At 40.1% G+C, this 18,999-nt stretch overlaps 1 protein-coding gene across 2 annotated transcripts in view; it reads left to right on the top strand.

The window, feature by feature from the left end:
• The window catches only part of SLIT3 (slit guidance ligand 3), a 486,134-nt gene that overhangs the window by 371,953 nt on the left and 95,182 nt on the right, over positions 1–18,999 (top strand). For both annotated transcript variants that reach the window (XM_048319827.1, XM_048319828.1), the window contains 5 exons: positions 1,667–1,817; positions 2,942–3,016; positions 10,771–10,914; positions 13,159–13,302; positions 18,207–18,370. In XM_048319827.1, coding sequence (XP_048175784.1) covers positions 1,667–1,817; positions 2,942–3,016; positions 10,771–10,914; positions 13,159–13,302; positions 18,207–18,370 — 678 coding nt within the window. The remainder of the gene's footprint in view (positions 1–1,666; positions 1,818–2,941; positions 3,017–10,770; positions 10,915–13,158; positions 13,303–18,206; positions 18,371–18,999) is intronic.

The raw sequence follows: 18,999 nt of genomic DNA, 5'->3' as shown, positions 1-18,999 counted from the left end.
GCTTCTCCAAGGGTTAAGTTGGGGATTTCCAAGACACTTTCTGATCACTGATTGTTGGTGGGTTATTCAATGTGTGCTGTAATTGTAGTAGCTTTAATAAACTCTGGTCCTGATAACTGTTTGTCTTTGGTATTGTTTCCAAGGAATCGTAAACAACCAAACATTCTGACTACCAAGCTTGGAATGTCTAGGACTGGAAATCAAGTGTTGGATTTTTTAAAAGGATAAGAGTTTAAATGATGGTGGTGTGGGAAAAAGCTTAGACTGTACTTTTGCAATGCTTTAAAATGCCCAATGGTCCTAATACTTTTAAGTACTGTGCAGTCAGTGAAGTTGCACTTTAGATGTGTAATTTATAATAAGCACGAAAACCAGCAAAGTATTTAGCACCACTGAAGTGGCAAGGTACAAATCTGTATGTCAGGGTTCTCATAATCCAGCTTGGAGTTACAAAACTAAACCAAAGCGTGTCTGCAGGATCAAAGTGTTGGATTGCCTGTAGCATTGCTTGTTTTCACTGCATCACCCTGTGGAGATAATGTGTAACATAAATTAAAATAATAGTGGATTTAGGCAGCTTCTTTTTCCTTTCAGAAAATAGTATGTGGTCATAAAATGGGCAGTGGTGTATTTATCAGTCTGGGAAGGGGAAGCAGGTGGTGAATGCCATCAAGTCTCTATAAACAAATTTCAGCTTGGGTTTAAGTTTTTGCTGATGTTTTTGGGTTCTTAATACATTTGTTCAGCTCCTCTCTCTGAGAAAGCCTTGTAATTGACTTTTAAAACTTTGGAAAACTTGAAAAATGCTTCTTGGTAATTACAATCCCTGGGCCTTGCACGGGGTTGCTGGGACGGTTCTGGTGCTTCCATTATGAAATACGAAGTGAGTGGGCAGCAATTGCGTGGTGGGGGTTTGGCAACACTTTGCTTACATACACATTTATTAATCCTCCTGGTTCCTTGAAGCACTGAGATCGAGTTTCCAACCTGCTGCTATTAAACGAGAAAAACCAAACCTGAAAAGGACAGATTAGTTCACTGAGCCTAACTGGAAAAGCATTTCATTAGAACGGGTCAAAAACCCAGTCAAAGAGGTCTGGCAATCATGGTGTAATGGGACATCAGGGAGTGCTTCTCACTAAGTATGGTCTACCCGTTCCTTAATTAAAATGAAAATGATTTAAACTGCTATTACTTTCCTTTGCTGTTTGTTTAACATACTTAATAAAGATACCTAATTGTTGGAAACTTGACAAGGTTGTCTAATAAAAGATTGCTCTAAAAATAGCTCTAATAGCTGAGGTCTGAACATTTGGGACTTTTTAATGATATCTTTTAAAGTCTTTTGTCATTTGAATTCTTTCATGAGATGCCTTTTCCTTGTTGCTGGACTAAATTCCAAATGGGAAAAAAGTGACTTTGCTGGAAAATGCCTTAACAGGTAGGCTTGTTAGACAAGGAATTAGTCTGTTAAGGGGAGAGTGAAAAACCAGAGGCGAGTCTTGGGAGTAATTTTAAAAATTGCTGAACACAAGTCCTTGGCAAGTATTAAAACTGTGCAGGAGCTGGGAGCTGACAGGAGGCAATGCTGAGGATGGATTCCGTATCTCTGGTTGCTGCAGTTATCAACAACTGTTTGCTGGAATGTATTTTCCTTTTCTTGCAGGGTCAGAGGATTACAGAAGTAAATTCACTGGGAAGTGTTTCATGGACCTTGTCTGTCCCGAGAAGTGTCGCTGCGAGGGGACAATCGTAGACTGCTCGAACCAAAAACTCACCCGACTGCCCACTCACCTTCCTGAGTACACCACTGATCTGTAAGTGGGGCTCTCCCAGGGGTGCTCAGCTGGATGTGTTGACTTTCCTAATTTTTAAAGGCTGTAAAAGGGACTCAGACAATTAAAGGCACCTCCTACTTTTATCCCTGTGTGAAAATGGGAAAGTTAATTTTATTTCAGAGTTGCACCACAACTCTAATTTCCTTAGCTTTCATGCCAGCTGTGGGGATGAGAAAGGAGCCATGGCCCCATGCAGCAGCCATGTGTCCTCAAATGCTGGCCAGGCCCAAGCTGTGTCCTTCCTTTCCAGTCTACCCTGAAGTCCTCTGTCTTTGCACCTGGTCATTTTTATTTAAGAAATGGTTTTATCTATGGTCAGGAGCTCATTCCATCTCAGCGTTGCCGGCTACTTGGGTGAAATGGCTCTCACTAAAACTAATGTAACTTCAAGAAATTTGAGTATGAGAAAGCATTTTTATTGCTTAGCAACTGAAGATTCCAGTTCTTTTCTTGCATTAGTATCCTCTTCAAACAGAATTTTCTTTTTTTGAGTTAGTACTGTGTTTATTGTACTTACTCTATTTAAAACCTCATAAAATTATTGATCTGAAGTTAAGAAAAAATATGAAAGACATCCAGAAATGCAGCAAAGACTCTACATAGCAAAATGGAGCTATGTGAAATCAGAGAAAGAATTTTGCATCCTAAACCTGCCAAGACAGTGGCCTTCACATTGATGTTGAACATCAGTAGATTTTTATAGGAAAGGACCTGAAATCAGAGCCCTTCTGGTTGCATGGACCCCACCTCCAATTGCGTGTCTCATGTAGCAGAATGCACAACAGAGATTCAGTCACGCACACGAGCTTTGTGTGTAACAGATTAGGTCAGTAATTCCTTATGCCATGCACTGGGAGATGAGGGGACTCTGTCCTTTGGCATTACACTCTTTAAGGCATCCTGAGCTTTTACTATAGATGAGTCCCCTCTGTCCTTTTTCCTTCAAAGCTAAACTCTTTCACCTGCAGGAGTCCGAGGGAGATGGCGAAGAGTGCCCTGCATGACAAAGGTCACGGTTCTCTGTGTGGCAGCCCTGAATGTCACAGGGGTATATCCATAGGCATCTGTGAAGCATTAAATATCTCTTTGTTTGTTCCTCTCAGGCGTCTGAATGACAATGATATTTCTGTTTTGGAAGCTATTGGACTCTTCAAGAAATTGCCCAACCTCAGGAAAATGTAAGTCTGAGTCACTTGCTTGTTAGAATACATGCAGCCTTGGATTGTAAGGAAGGAGGAAGGGATGAATTTTTTATAGTTTAGTACTGCAGTAGTAGAAATTACTTTTTTAATGTGAGTTTACCAAAATTGAATGAGTTCCCTGTTGGATGGACAGGCACAGTTAAACCACACTGACAGATGAAGATCCCTAGGCTGACAGTTCAGTGGGGTTTTAAGGCTACGTTTCTTAGTCTTTCACTCATAGAGACTGACAGGAATTGTGTCCCAGAGTTCATTCTGATGGTATGCTTATTGTTAGAGATGAATATGACATTTAGCATTTTGTTTTTGTCTCTCGAATGTATTGTGTGTCTTCAGCTGTGGTGTGGTTGTTTCAAATAGTCAGAGGAAAATAATATTGCAAGATACAGATGATGGCAGTTTCTGGTGATCATTATTGGTTTAGAGAAGAGAATAAATTAGCAAACTTATAGATCAGTCATTCAAAGATAGCTATATAATTCTGTTGGCAATCCTGGCACAGTGCTTTGTTTTGGAAAGAGGATAAAATGTTTGATACCTCCTGATAGTCTTCAAAGTGGATCCTTCTGAAGTTATGTGAAGTGTTTAATCCCATGGACCCACTGCTAATGTCTCATTTAACTGTTTGCTTTTAGTGAGGTTTTATTGTCTGAATCGACCTAATTTAGGGAACCCAACCAAACCAGGCTATTTGTTCTGCATTCGTTTCACATGGTTTCTGCCATCTGGAGCTTCCTGGCCATTTCAATCCATGTGAGATCTCAGGGGCTTTGGAGGCAACTGTAGTGGGACTCTTTTTTATTTCTGCACGAGTTTCAGATGCAGCTCTGCAGGTTTGGGGTGGGATTGTATTTGTGTAAGTACAGACCAGCAGACTTGGGGAACTAATCACAAGCATTTGCCTCATGTTTTATGAATGATCAATAATTTTTAGCTACAGTGCACTCAGAAAATGTTGTTGACATTGATAAGTGCTCTGTTCCCTGTGTAAGTAGATAGTAAACAGGAATGAAAAATGCATGCTATATAAGTGTATCCACAAACTGGAAAGCATCTGTCCTCATCAAACCTTCAGGATTTATGTTTAGAAAATTGGAATAATTTGTTTTATTTAAAACTTACTGTAGAGAAGTACAGTGCTGTCCTTCCTGTCCCCATCAATCACACAGAAGGAGGGATGCCTCGACAGGGGCTGCAGTTTGGGCATAAATCCAGCATGAAACCCTTGTGAGAGTTTTTTTTAAGAACTTGTTTCCTGTGAAACAGAAGCATCTTTTATCTGTCCTTGGTAGCTGCTGAGAGCTGAGGTGTGCAGAAGCAGGTCAAACTCATGGCAAAAGAAGCTACACCCCACAAAGTGTCTCTTGCTGGGTTTTAGTGGCAGCCTCCAAGCAGAGGCTCTTCAGGAAATCTTTGTAGCTGAGCTCATTTCTTTTGTCCTACCTGGGGCTCTAAAGAAGTTTCTCCATTTTACTTAAAGAGATTTTCTGAAAAAGGTGTTTTTTCATGAGCAGACCCAACACTTCAGCCACAACTTTACTGCATAGCCTGATTCTTAAAAAGCCAGATTAGACTTCTTTTCCTGTTTCTTCCATATTGTGAAAGGAAGGGGTTACCAGGAAGAAACAAGCAAACAAAAATCCCTTTCCTTCCAAGCTACTATTTGGCCTTTACCAGAGCAAATCCTTCTGCTAATGAAAGGCCCCTCTCCACCATGCAAGAACGGAAACGTGGGGGAATGCCAAGGATGGAATTGCTGCTGCTCATGGTCCTAAAGCAGCAGCTCTGTGTGGCAGGAATGTCAGCACATGGTCTGCATAGGGGTTCAATGCTGCTAGTAAATCAGAGAGGAAGAATATTGATCAAATCCCCTTTTTTTAGTGTGTGTATGGGACAAGAAACCTAACTATTATTTGATTGACAGTATTGACTCTGTCTCATCATATATTCCTTGTCTGCTTAAGTGTTAAAGGCAAACAGCAGGTGGAGGAAGCTGTCTGGAAATTGAATTGCTTCCTAAGCTTAAGAAAGCAGCTCAGAGCTTTGCAGTGGCAGGCCATTAGCCTAAGTAATATTTTTTTCTTTATTTTTTTCTCTGTAACACTCTCTTTTTTTCTGAAATGAATCTGAATATCTGGAATATGTATATCTGAAGCATATTTGAATGCTTGTCCTCTGGTTGTCCTTCACTTGAGTTTAGGACTAGTGACAGATTCATGCCAAGGAACTTTGCAAAGAAACTTCATTTCAGAGTACGATAGTTCCACTGTGGCTGGTAAAGCTCCAGCAGAATTCCAGAGAGAGACAAACATGGGAAAAAAAGGGAAGTGTCAGACCACCTTTGCAATAGTTGGTACTACCAACCCCACCTCTAATATGTAATTAGCTGTTGTGCTGCAATTTGTCTGTCAATAGTCCTCCTAAGCTGAGCCTTATTGTATGATGTGTCAGCCTAGGATTTAATACATTTTAATGCAAAACAAAATTCTTGATATAGAAATTTAAAGGTCAGAGATACATAATGCAATGTGATGCCACATTTTACTTAGGAATTAACTTGCTAAGATTACCCTGCTGGTTTTAAAAAGGTTAACATGTCTGCATGTGCCTTTAAAAAAAATAATTAACTTCAATAATTAGTTGGCAAATTCCATATACATAATGCTATTTTCATAACATTAATTTTAATCATTTTATGTTTAATGCTTTTTATAGTAGAATAAAAAGATTGGTGTGGATTCTTCTAGACAGGTCTAATCCAGTCCAGAAGTAATTTACTGGGTTCTCCAGGCAACTCTGTTTTGCTTTCATTGTGTTGTTTCCATATTGCCTCACCTGATCTTGCAAGTGTAAAGGGAGATCTGAAGGCTGAAGTCCCATCCCAGGGACTTCAGGCTCCAAGGACTGTGTGCTGATATTTTGCAGTGGTTATCAAAGAGCACTTTGAATCTGCTTGAAGTGCAGGGGGAATACAAGGATGCATTTCTGAGCTCTTTAAGAGTGGGAGCAGCTCCAGGACTTGGATTTTTGGAGGTATCCTATTGCCAGGAGATAGAAAGGCTCCAGGATCTGCTGCCCTCCAGCCCTGGGAGCTGGAAGCTTCTGCCTTTCACAGGGGATTATGTTTCCAGTGGGAGATCTTCCCACTCAACACATCAAGGCCTCGTGTCAGGTAGGGAGAGGGGAGACATCCCCATTCACAGAGGTGAAGTTTTGACTTTTGTGGAAGGGAGCAGTTCTTTTCTTGCAGCAGCTACCAAATTCAGCATGAAGCAAACACTAGGAACCCCACCACTCCCTGGCACTACCTCAAGTTGTCAATCAGACAAAAAACCTTCAAGTGTTTGGGGACTCCCATGGCAGAGGGAGCCTGGAGGGGTCTCCTGGCCATGACAGGTTCAGTGTCCAAAAGCCCCTGGGTGTCTGACTCAGAGGGAGCACAGAGATGCCCTTGCTTGCTGAGATGGGGTACTGACCACAGGGATAGGCTGCAGCCCCCAGATGCCATCTCTAGAGCTTGCCCACTCCCCTGTGCCTACGGGAAATCAGTGGCCATTCCCGCTGAGGTCCCTGTTTCTGCAGGGAAAAAAATCAGCAATGAGCTCACATTCAAAATAGAAAGGTGAACTGCCATACTTCATGCACTGCAGGGGAGAAAGGAGACTGACCTCTTCTCTTGAGAACAAGAATAATAAAAAATATTTACCTCAAAACCTGAAGGGGTCATCTAACAGTTCATTCTTGCCAAAGTTGCAAAGTGAACATATATTATGGTCTTTGTTATAAGAAGTGTCAGGCTGTCTTGCCAATAGCTGGTACTGCCAACCCACCTCTAGCATGTAATTGCTTTGGAGGTTTAATTTGGCTGTAAGTATTTCTGCTGCATTGAATGGTATGGAGTGTCTGACCAGGATTTGACCATTTTACACGTGAAATAGAATTGAATAATGATAAAGTTTGCAGACTAGAAGTCAGTTTCAAAACCAGGATATCAAGTTTCTTGGGGAGGCAGAAGTAGTTTGTGTCTTTGGAAACAGCTGTTACCTGTTGTTCTTTCCCCTAAGCATGAATTTTGCTGTGGCAAATGAGGTTGCAGTCATCTGTCGCTTGTTATGCAGAAACAGGCTTTATTTTCTGGGAATCCTGTTGCAGACTGTGTTGTGCTTCATGGCATTTGGGCTCATCATGTTTTTTACAGCAAGGCCATCAGTCTGCTCTGCTGGATGAGTGTAGGAGTGTCACTGGGTGCAATTCACTGTCTGTCTGTAGTGTTTAAGACTTTCAGTGCCATCCAGCTCCTGAAAACAGCTCACACTGTAAAACCCAGCCAGACTGTTGGGAAGGCTGTAAAACCCTCTCAGCATCCTCCAGAGGAATGCAGCAGCCCTGGGCTTTTCCTCCTCACATGTACTTAGCGATTCCAAACACATCTCCAGCAGACAGAAATATTCCAGGGAAACCCCACTCAGAAGAGGCTTTTTATGATAAAACTGCAAGGTTGGAGGTGAGACCAAGCAGATCCCTTTTGGCTGGTCTGGGATCCGTGGTTTTCTGGATGGGAAGGTGTGTCAGGAACGCAGCAGTGGGGAGCTGGAATGCTGACATTGACCCAGCAGGTAGAGCAGGGTGAATGCTCCTGTTAATTCTGAATAGAATCCATATTGTTCTGTGTTGAAGTTATGAGATCAACAGAAATAATATTATTATAAAATTCAGCCATAATGTAAATAAAATGTGACTGAAAAGTGAGCTGTGTGAACAATGTCACCTTGATAGCTTCTGGATCTCTTCATTTCCTATTCACAGCCCCACATAAAGCAGACCCAGGCTTTCTGAAAATTTATTTTGACCTCTTGCCCAAAATAAAAGTCTGGAAATAGGATTAAATGTTATCACCAGGGTAAATCAGGAAGTCCTTATGGAATAAGCCTTTGTGAGTTACCAGGCTGAGGTCAGGCTGGCTCCCATTTGGGTCCTGCCAGAGAGCATAGGAATCTCAAAACTCAGCTTCTTTTTCACTGTCTTCCAGTATTTTGAGAAGAATTCCTTGTAGAAGCTCAGTGTTGCAAGAGGATGGGGCTTTTCTGTAGTGGGAGTTTGCTATAAACTGTCAGTAGGCTTTTCTGATAAAAAAATTCCTTGTCAAGTGTGATGATCACATATAAAAGATTCTTTTAGGGCTGGGAAGGATGGAGATAGAGGTCTCTGAGATGCAGACCAGGCAAAAGGTTTCAGTGCTTTCATTTTTTAAGCTTTATACCAGCTGATTATTTTTCCTGGTAGCTCTAAACTGAAAAGTATGTAATTTCTCATGTTTATTATTCTAGCTGTTCAGACTTCAGGAGGAAACTTTTTTTTTTTTTTTTTTTGGTGGCCGAATGTTGTCATCTTACCTTTTTTTTTGTTGCATTCTGGTATGGGAAACTCTGATTCAGGAAGACAAATAACAAAATCCAGGCTGGCAGAACATCTGCTTTGACAATACTCCAAGCAGGATTGCAGGGCAGTGCCATCTTTACCTATTTGTTATTGCAGAGCCTGTCTTTTCACTGCCTTGCAACTTTGATTTCACCATAGCATTTAATCTTGGATTTCCAAATCTTTTGCATAGGAAAGGTATTTATAATTGGCTTCTTCTGAGACTGCTGGCATATTTATGGGTAATTTTGTGTTGCTGAAAAGATCAGGCATTGCTAACTCAAATGAGCGAAGTCACCTATCTGCTGAAGTCCTTTGGCAGCAATTAAAATTCAGATGTTTGCACTGTATAATGTGCCAATTCCTTTGCAGATCATGGCCAGCCTGTGTCTCCAATATTTGCTCTTTTTTGCCTTCAGTATCTAATAGACCATTAAAATTGCCCCCATGCTTTAATACATGTACCTAAATATCTTTTATATGGTAAAAAGTAACTTTTAAAACTTTATAACTACAAGTGTAGGTCAGTTTGCAATCTGCAAAGTCTTTGTCTATTACAGTAACTCACCCTCCCTTCCCACCACAAACATTTACTTACTTATTCATTCATTTTTGTACAAATGTGCACCGTGGCATGATCTTTACCAGGACGGGGATCTTTGGGAGCATTTATTTATGCCAGCATTCAAAAGAGATGCTGAGCTATAAACATTTCCACTAGAGAAATAGCTGAGCCCCAAAATTAAATGCATATGTCAGAATATCCTCCCTTGACTTGCTTCGACACTGAACATAAACTCTTCATGTGAGCGTTTGCACAAAGCACTAAACTTCTGGAAAGAGAAATCTGCGTGTAAGTATTTCTATATGTTTTTATGTTATTTTTGGCTGATTGCTGGCGTGCTCCTATTCTTTCTGATCACAAGAAAGCACAAGAGGTGATGGGCCACATGCTGTAGGGCCCACTCTCTGACAGTTGCTCAGCAGACATAAACCAGTGTACTCCAGTTTCCCACATGAAACATATTTCCAAGGCTCTTTTTTTTATTTTATTTTATTAAGTGATGACTTCTGAAAAGAGCAAGACCCACATTATTTCTATCTGAGGCCAAGCTATCCTCTTTCCATGTCGTCTGTCAACTTTTATCCCAGTAAGATTGCCAGCTCTTCTGAGCAGAGTAGCCCAGGTGTTAATCTGATACCTTGTCATTTGTTTTATATCACCTGGAATTGGATTTTGAGACTATTACTCATGCTGTGTCTGTACTGGGATCATTTCTGGAATAATGTGCTATTCTGTATGAGTAATGGTGTTGGAATTTAGCATCTTCTTGGAAGCAAGAACGTATCTTGTACTTTCTCCTTTTTGTTGTAGATAGTAAAACAAAGAACCGTGTTTCCTGTCATAAACCTCAACAAATAGAATTATTCATCATAATCTATACAGGACATCATGGGAGATACTTGAAGGACTCAGGCTCAAAGTTTTAATGTGCTTAAGGCCTTCTATATAAATGTTTTAAATAATTAAATGCCATTTATTTTTATGCATCCCTGATGGCACTTTTATCATTCAGAAATTGTCTGTTCACTGGGGTTTTCACAAATATGAAATATTCAAAAGATAAATTTTGCATTTCAGGAGAACTTCATTTGACTTTGTAGATCAAAGTTTTCTAATATTGATCTATAAGCAAACATCTTGAGACTGTATAGGCAGAGTAAATATTTATAAAATAATGCTGTGTATTGCAGTGGCTGTGAATTGACAATTAAGAGATACTCATTTCCTTTTGAGTGGTGTTTTTTTATTTAAGTGCCTGGGAGTTCATAAGTGCACATACTAAAGTTTGTATCAGATACATGGTGCAGTAGATAAAGGTGGTCCATATTTCAATGTGTGACACCATTTCAGTGGCTGTAACAGTAACTGACTCTTGCCAGATGAGCACCCAGTCCCAAGCATGGTCCATAACTTCATGGACATGAATCAGGTGTTAGAAACTTCCACTTATTGTATCCTGAGACATGGATAAGAAAGAACTACAAGAGGTGTTAAACACTGGTACTTGCATTAATTTAAATTCTCTTGATACATCTGATATAATCATGGTTTTGATGAGTGCAAGGGAGCTATTTGTAAGAGCAGTAGGAATACCTTTGAACTTCTGGATGCTCTCCTTGCTGAATGAATGCCTCTCCAGATAACCACTAAAAGGAACAAATTCTTCCTCTCTTCCTCCAGTGTGATGATGTATGTTTGGAATAAAACACTACTAATTTTCTTATTGTGACTGGTTGTGTCCTTCTAGAAATCTAAGCAACAATAAGATCAAGGAGATCCGAGAAGGCACCTTTGATGGAGCTTCAGGAGTGCAGGAGCTGATCCTGACAGAGAACCAGCTGGAATCTGTGCATGGACGGATGTTCAGGGGCCTCACAGGGCTGAAGACCCTGTAAGTGCAAAGCCCTGCCTTGCTCCTCTCCACGTGGGGTGGGAGTGCTCAGGTTCAGCAGTGCCGGCTAAAATATCTGTTATTAGACAGCAAGTGCTACTGCTGGGCCTTGTAGCACTCTCATGAGGGTTTCAATATATCTCTAGTCCTGGGCAGGTGTGAGATTTATCTGCTATTTCTGTAAAACAGACAGGTTTTCAGGAATTTCAGGGCAAACATGATGGCGAACCTGTGATGTGTCAAATTTGTGCACTTCCAGTCATTTAGTGTTTTTATTATTTTGTTATTTCCTGTGGAAACTAGGCATGTAGGAACATGTTTGCTATCTGTGCATCCTCCCACTCCTCCTCCACCCAAATTGGAACTGTGCTGTAGAAAGAAAGCACTCAGCTAGGTGGGGCTGTCTATTTATTGACTCTAGAAATCAAAATACAATTAAAATCTGCAATTTATTCATTAGCAAAAATTACTACTTACGTTGCAAGGTATCATGACACAATTAGTTCAGTCCTTACTCAAGTGTAAAAAGAAATTCAAGTTTCATTTCAAGGACTTTGTTCTATAATGACAAATATGGAACTTTTGCTGTTCCATTAACATTTTCTGTGGTTACAGCCATCTGTTCTTTAATTTAATGTATGCACTTTACTAAGGGATTTGAAAATACTGCCCATAGATATTAAATTAATTTTTATACTGTAAAGCAGCCTGTGGCAGTGCTCCTAAACAAAATGCAGCATTTTTTAATAAAAAGATGCTTAACATTCAAGCTATCCTGCTGACCTGACCTACATTTCCCCCAGCTGATAAAGCAGTCTAAATATACACAGCATGATATCAGGGTTTGTGAGTAAAAGTTTTCTTTCAGGAAGGGCACACAGTGCATGGTGAACCATGATATGAAACCAGAGGGTTTGGCTTGAGGGACATGTATTGCTATCCATTACTTGACTTTCTTTCAGCATTAAAATAGTAACCTTTGGCATTAATCAAGGTCATGGTCCAGCTTTTAAAGGACTGTATGTTCCTGTGGTTCTTTCCTGACACAGTTTCACCCCAGTTGCAATCACAAAATTCCAGAGACCGTGGTGCCTCTGGTGGTAGCTGTGCACAGAGAACAGTGATGCAAAAGCAACTCAAGGTTCAGCCTCAAACACTGAATGCTTGTGATGACACTGGGGATGTTTTCCCAGCCATAACTAAACTCTCTTTGGTGATTTCCAGGTAGCTATTGCTGTAGCACTTCAATGCCCAGCTGGCAGATACCAATCTGAGATTTAAATCCAGATTCCTAAGGGAGTCTGGATTTCTGTTGTTCACTGCATGAATTTGATTACCAAGGAGTTAACCCTCCTCAGTTTGGAGGGTCAATTCACTGCAACAGCAGAATAACCTGCATGTATTTTGTGGATTTTTGGTAGTGTGCTTTAATTACTGAATCATTTTTCACCTAAGTAGGAATATCACAACAGTGCAGTGATGTTTACAGACCCAGATATTGATTGGCATGCAGTGTAACAAATACACATGAGCCTTTTTTGCAATAGAGTGAAACAAGATACTCCAGTCTTTCAGATTAATTGGTCTTTATTGTCGAGTTCATTGTTACCATAACAACTCCAAGAGATGTATCTTCCAAAACACAGCACTGATTCATCTGGTACAAGCACCAAGCAAAGACCATTTTATAGAATGATTACTGGGTTTTGTCTTCACAATTATTGATGAGAATGACATTCCAGAGCCTGTGCCAGGTCTGGAAATCTTTCCTAAGATATTCCTTGATTTTTGATGAGGATACTGTTTTCTTCCTTACTTTTGCAGTGCAGATTACAAATAACATCCAGGATAGGAGCAGAAGTAATGCAGCTAGTATTGTTATCGTCACACACTTCTGTCAGTCTTTCTCAATTGATCTCTGAAATACATCTCACCTTACTCTCAGATATTTATTAAATTGAGCCTTTAGTTTTTATTTCAAGGTTGTCACTGATCATAATTTTAATTGCGTACTGCTTTCAAGACGTGCAGCTCCCATCAGCCTCTAATGTTGAGTGGAAGAGATGCATTTTAAATTCATGAGACCATGTTTACATGAATCTAACCCTCCTCTAGCTGTGTTCAGCAACCAATAAAAACAAAGTGCTTTCCAAAGCATCTGTTGATGCCCTTGGTAAAGCACCTCCTATCCTTAAATTATACCCCGTCCCAGTAGTTCCTAATTCCCTGTGTTAATCCTTGCAGGATGCTGAGGAGCAACTCTATCAGCTGTATAAACAACGACACCTTTGCTGGCCTGAGCTCAGTGAGGCTCCTTTCTCTGTATGACAATCACATCAGCACCATCACCCCTGGAGCCTTCAGCACACTGGTCTCTTTGTCTACAATGTGAGTTATCTTTTTGTGGTATGGTATGGTTCTTCTGTGCTTTCCTTTTAAAAAGACAACGTTTCAGTTTATATGGAAAACCTCATCTAGGGAAAGAAAACTCCATCCTACTGAAATCACAGGTTTGGAGGATACAATGTGTGATTTAAAAAAAAAAAATGGAATAGTTTCAGCTGGAGTGGCTGCAAACACTTGGAGGTTGCCAGCCTCAGGCAGGATGACCGTGTGTTCTGCTGTGTCATAGCCCAGTGCAACGTGCAGGGGAAGGTCATGTAAAACACTTTCTGCAGATTCAAAGGGCATAGCTTATCACACACTTCAGCTCCCTGAAGCTGCTTTAGCGTCAGTAGAGTCTGATTTTGTAAGAACAGCTTTCTTGGATTTCAGTTAAATTAGTTAAACATCAGAAGTCTACTAGCTAATTCTTAGATTTTCAAACCATCTGAACAAGACCAAAGTAGTCAAGTCTTACTGAATGTGAATTTAAAAATCCCAACCTAAGCTTTCTTTTAATTCTCTTACACTTCTCAATCATTCTTTGAAATATTTCTCATGCTTCTTAAATACTTTTAAATGCTTTTTTAGGGTGTCCATTTTAATAAAGTACAGACTGATAAATATGGAAAGAAAGTCTGCCTTTTGTTTCCAGCTGTGAGAGGGGACCCTGCTGTTGCTGTTGATGGAAATGTCTGTCATGAAAATACAGCCTAATTGTCCAGTCAAAATAAACTCTCAATGCTATTGCATTTCAGGATTGGAAAGCACTCTCCATCATGTTTGGGCAAAGAAAGAAGTGTTGAATCTCAGCTGTTTTGTTGCTCACACTTTCCCTTTGCTGTTACAACTTTTCACCAGCAAATCAGTTATCATTTTGGCATTAGCTCCGTGCAGCATAAGGAACACAGAATTTTCTTTCCTTTTATGTTGTGTAGTCCCAAGAGTTTCCTTGAAATTGATGGACAAAGAGAGAAACACAAGAAGATTATTTTTATTGACTGTTTTCAAGTCTCTGGTCAAAGCAAGTGGCACTTGCTGAAAGCTTGTTGTCACTGTGCTCCTCTCACAGCTGTCTCCATGCTTCCTTCTGTGGCTCCCTTTGTACTAGGACTCTCTGAATCAGTCTGCAAAGCCCCTACCTTGCTTTCACAGAATTGTCTTTTTCATATTTTGTTAGGAAAAAGCCCATTTTCTTTTTTCATCTGTGGAAAATGATTGTTGCACTTTCTAGTGAGAACAATTAAAGCTGCTGCTAATTAGAATGCATTGCTTTGGCACTGACTTATAATCCCGTTGTTTCCTAGCTGTGTCTTGGTGGAAAAGTTTGTTCTTTGACACATTTTCATTCTGTGTTTGATCTACAGACAGAAAAGGTGCATTTTTGACTTCTTTAGACACTGGGTTGAGGCCAGGGTGATTTTTGACACATAAGTGCAGAATTCAGCTGTGTTCCTTTCCTGGCAGTGCTCTGTTGTAGGTGGATTTATTGGATGGCAGCACCACTGAAGTTAGATAGTGTGGCTGCTTTCCCTGTTCAGCCCACACTTTGGGAGCTAATTGGGTATTGTAATGCTTTACTTTTACATCTATTAATGGGACACAAAAATTCATGCAAGGTTCCATTTCCATTTTTATATTGGCATATTTACAGCACTAAAGAATATTGCTCCTTTTGTTCTACTCTTTGTGAGTCAGTGTCATTGATATTCTCAAAACATGGACAGCTCTGAAGATAATACTCCGACTAGTGATTTTCAATAGAGGAACAATATCTATTTTGTAGAAAAAATAACAATTTTTTATTTGTTACTGGTCAAACTAGGCACTGTAGCATCTTAATTTGAAGTGGCTTGCACTTTGTCACACCGAGAACTCAGTCATGTCTTTCAGTCCTTACACAGTCATGGGGACATATTTGCAAGCAGAACTGCTTTTCCATGGATTATTATTAAAATAACTGCATGAAGCTAATGCCAGAACGACATGTAACTATTCTTGTATAAACTTACCCTGAATTCCAGAATATATTTTCAACCTAATTTCAAAAACATCCGGATGTGTTTCAGCATGTTTTTCTAACAGGTCATTGGAATCCATTTAAATAGTTAATATTCTATGACTTCTTTGCAATTTTGAAGAGGCACTTGTAGTAGGATATGCATATTTCATTCTTCCAGACTTCTATTTCCCCTTGATTTTTAAGATATGTCTATGTCCTTGAGTAAACACTTCTGAATTTAATGTTAGTACAAAATCTCTGCTAAAAGTTTGATTGCTGTATTTCTGTCTGAGTGGGTAAATCACTATTGTATGTGTAGGAACTCTGATTATTAATGATGAGTTTTCACATCAATTTTTCTGCCCAACATTACTGTTTCTGATTTGAGAACTCCACTTGAATAGTCAGATTCCACAGTAAAGCTTTGGCATATAATTAGCCTTTCCAGACTTTCAATTCCATTTCAGGCCAAGTAGGGAATCTCTTTACCTATGTGATACTTTAAGGATAGCCTTCATCTTACATTTCTCTCACAGTCTTAGCATGGAAAGAGCCTGTATGTAGGAACATGTGTGAGCTTCATACTGCATTAAAGCTAAAAATCACTACTCTGCAGTTGGAAAAGGATAAAATCTAGATCTTGCTAAAGTAGAAGAAGGATGTGTGGAATTGCTGACAAGATAAATTTGCCCTTTTTTTTTGCCTGGAGTGATTCGAATTTCTAAATGGTAGATTTGTTTATTTATTAATTTTATCTGTAACAACCTATTTCTTTCTTACTCCCTAAGAAAAAGCATAATCCCACTTCTAAACTAAAGATTCCAATAATTTTACATCATATGTTAACCTGTGTTTGCCAAGAGGAAAAGGAGGATAGTTACTGCTGCTCAGCTAGTGAGCAGTGGCACATTAAGTCAAAACAATCTCTCCTCTCTGGACAGGGATAATTACTAGTTTTTGATATGGAGCATTTTGTAGATTGAATGTTTGTGAAAGTTTTTGGTACATCTTGGTAAGATGCTCTCTAGATGTGCAAAATGTCCTTCACCCTCAGAGCTGCTGGTTTTCCAGAAACCTGATTATACACACCTGCTGTTTGTTTCCAATTGTGGATTATTTAATTCTGAGGATTTGTGTCATGGAAGTAGTTCTGTGAATATGATCTCACTCACTCCCATCAGTGGAACAAATGGCCTTTGAAGCACTGGCTCACTCAGCGTCGGCGGTTTAGACATTTGGTTTAGGCACTGCTCATGCCAAAGTGTATCAGTGTGGAAAATATACAAAGCATCCTGCATGTGGTGCCATTATGGATTAAAGAAAATGGAAAACAATTCAGAAGGAAAGCAGCTAGAATTAGAGTATTGCTTTCAGTGCTCTTTTGCACCTTCTGTCTGAAAGCTCTTGTGTAACCTGTTGGTTTTCTCACCTTTCTGCAGCGTTAGCCTTGCCTTTGAATCTTAGTGTGAAGCAGGTGGAGTGTTTTTATAACATTATGCTGAGTTTTCTGCTCCCCTCAGTTTTCCTCTCTGTGCAATGTCCATAAGCCTTTGTTAGATCCACATGGGATTAACCCCAGAGCTGCAGGGCAGAGCAGTGATTGAAGGAGGCTGTTCTGCAGTGCTGAGAGCAGCTGTAAATCATACTGTGGCTATGTGATGTTGGCCTAGAACCTACAGGCTTTAGGAGTTGCTTTGGGTTTGCTTTCTAACTGCCACACCTCAATTGTGCCATGTGTTTTTGTCCTCAGTACTATTGTTTTCTGTAGGAATTATTTGGCTGAAGTCCTAATGTGATTTTGACTGCATGTTTAGGTTTGTGAAAGCATGTTGCAAGTGAAGACTTACTAGCTACTTCAGGTACTACATCTGCACTTGAAGTGCCCTTTTCTTGCCTTCAAATTTCTTGTCTTAAAAGATGTGCTATGATTTAAAGAAATTTCATTTTCATCTTTCTGTGCTACCAAAGTATTAACTCTTGCACACATTCACACATGATGTGAAAATTCCATCAATATTAGTTTAGATACTTCGTTTTCCATACACAGACCCTGACAGCTCATTTTTCTTCCATGAGGCAACCTCAGACTGAGGCTGTTGATTCTCCCTGTCTCTGTGCATAACACAATCAGCTCTCCCTTTTTACCAGGGATATCAGCCTTTTTCCTTCATCTGAACTTCAGCTGGGAAAGAGCTGCTAAGCCAGGCTGTTTTAGGGATCCATCCCTCCCGTGGAGGCTGTCAGATGATTGCTTTGGGGGCTGCACACCACAGTACCATGCCTAGGCTGCAGCTCTGTATGGAAGATATTTCAGGAGCTGGAGCAAGATTTGAAGCAGACCCCACAAAGTTCACAAGGCAGCAGAGCAGATGCTTTTCACTACAGATATCCAGACCTGAGAAAACTTCATAAGTGGCTCAAGATGAAAGTCAGGAAACCCAAATTCAGCTTGCCAGTGGCTCCCTCCTGGCACTGATTTGTATGGGCTGGAACAGAGGCAAGGGGAGAGCATGAGTGTGCTGGGACAAGTACATGATCATGTTGAAGATCATGCACACATGGGTGCAGTTTGTGAGGTGAGTTTAGACTTGGGTGTGAGATGTAGCTTGGATTGAATTCCACTATAAATCCAGCCCCAGTAGTGATGCAAGTATGTCTAAATAATAACTGTTAGCACTTTGGTTTATAAACATATGTCTATATATGCATAACTATATATATTTTAATTGCAATCCCAGCCCTAGTAAAAAACCTGCATAGAACTTCCCAGATCTGCAGAATGGAGGAGGGATCTCACAGGAACAGAACACAGGAAAGAGCCTGGACTTGGAGCCCCTCATCTTTCTGTAGTTATTGCAGTATTTCTGTATGTTCTTGTGTAATGGAATCATGTTGTGTTCCCTTTCAGTAATTTGCTGGCTAACTCTTTTAATTGTAACTGCCATTTGGCCTGGCTGGGGAAATGGCTGAGGAAGAAGAGAATTGTCAGTGGAAACCCACGCTGCTTGAAACCCTTTTTCTTAAAGGATATTCCAATCCAAGATGTAGATGTCCAGGACTTCACCTGTGATGGTAAGAAAACCCAAATTGATTTGGCACTTGTGGTAATGTTGGCACCTCTGTGAGAAGGTCCCTCCCTACCAAGCAGTGCTGCATAGCAAACATTTTGCTTTAGTGATAAAAAAGGCAGCCACCTAAAGCTGGAGATCATTGTTCTCTATCAGTACTTTATTTTTATTCTTGATTTCCAGGGTCTGAATTTCTACAGTCAACACCTAAATACAAGAATTAATTTACTATAGACAAATGCTCTGCTTTGTCTAATCCTGGTGTAATCATGGGCCTTCCTCCCACTTCCTTATTCACACTCTTAGTTAACACTCTAAAGCCAGTGGGCTTGAAAACTTTTTTAGATTTGGATACTGCTCAGGGTCACTAGTAAAAGGTGAATACAGGGAAATAAAAAAACACTTAGATATTATTTGAAATGACTCAGTGATGCTTCATGCTTTGTTGGGTCTATAAAGTTTTAGAATAAAATACCCTGACATTTCTTTCATCCTCCAGGTAGTTTTTGTCTTGTGAGCAAGCAGATTTTAGAGAAAATAGTAAGGAGAAAATTGCCTAGTGAATGCCCTGCTAACTTGACTTGCAGCTTGTTAAGACCAGATAGGCTGGAGGTGCAGTTAGTCATACCTCTG

The sequence above is a fragment of the Corvus hawaiiensis genome, chromosome 15 (assembly GCF_020740725.1).
Source record: "Corvus hawaiiensis isolate bCorHaw1 chromosome 15, bCorHaw1.pri.cur, whole genome shotgun sequence".
Lineage (NCBI taxonomy): Eukaryota > Metazoa > Chordata > Aves > Passeriformes > Corvidae > Corvus > Corvus hawaiiensis.
The sequence above is the reverse complement of the archived record's forward strand: the minus strand, read 5'-3'. Positions and strand labels throughout refer to the sequence as shown.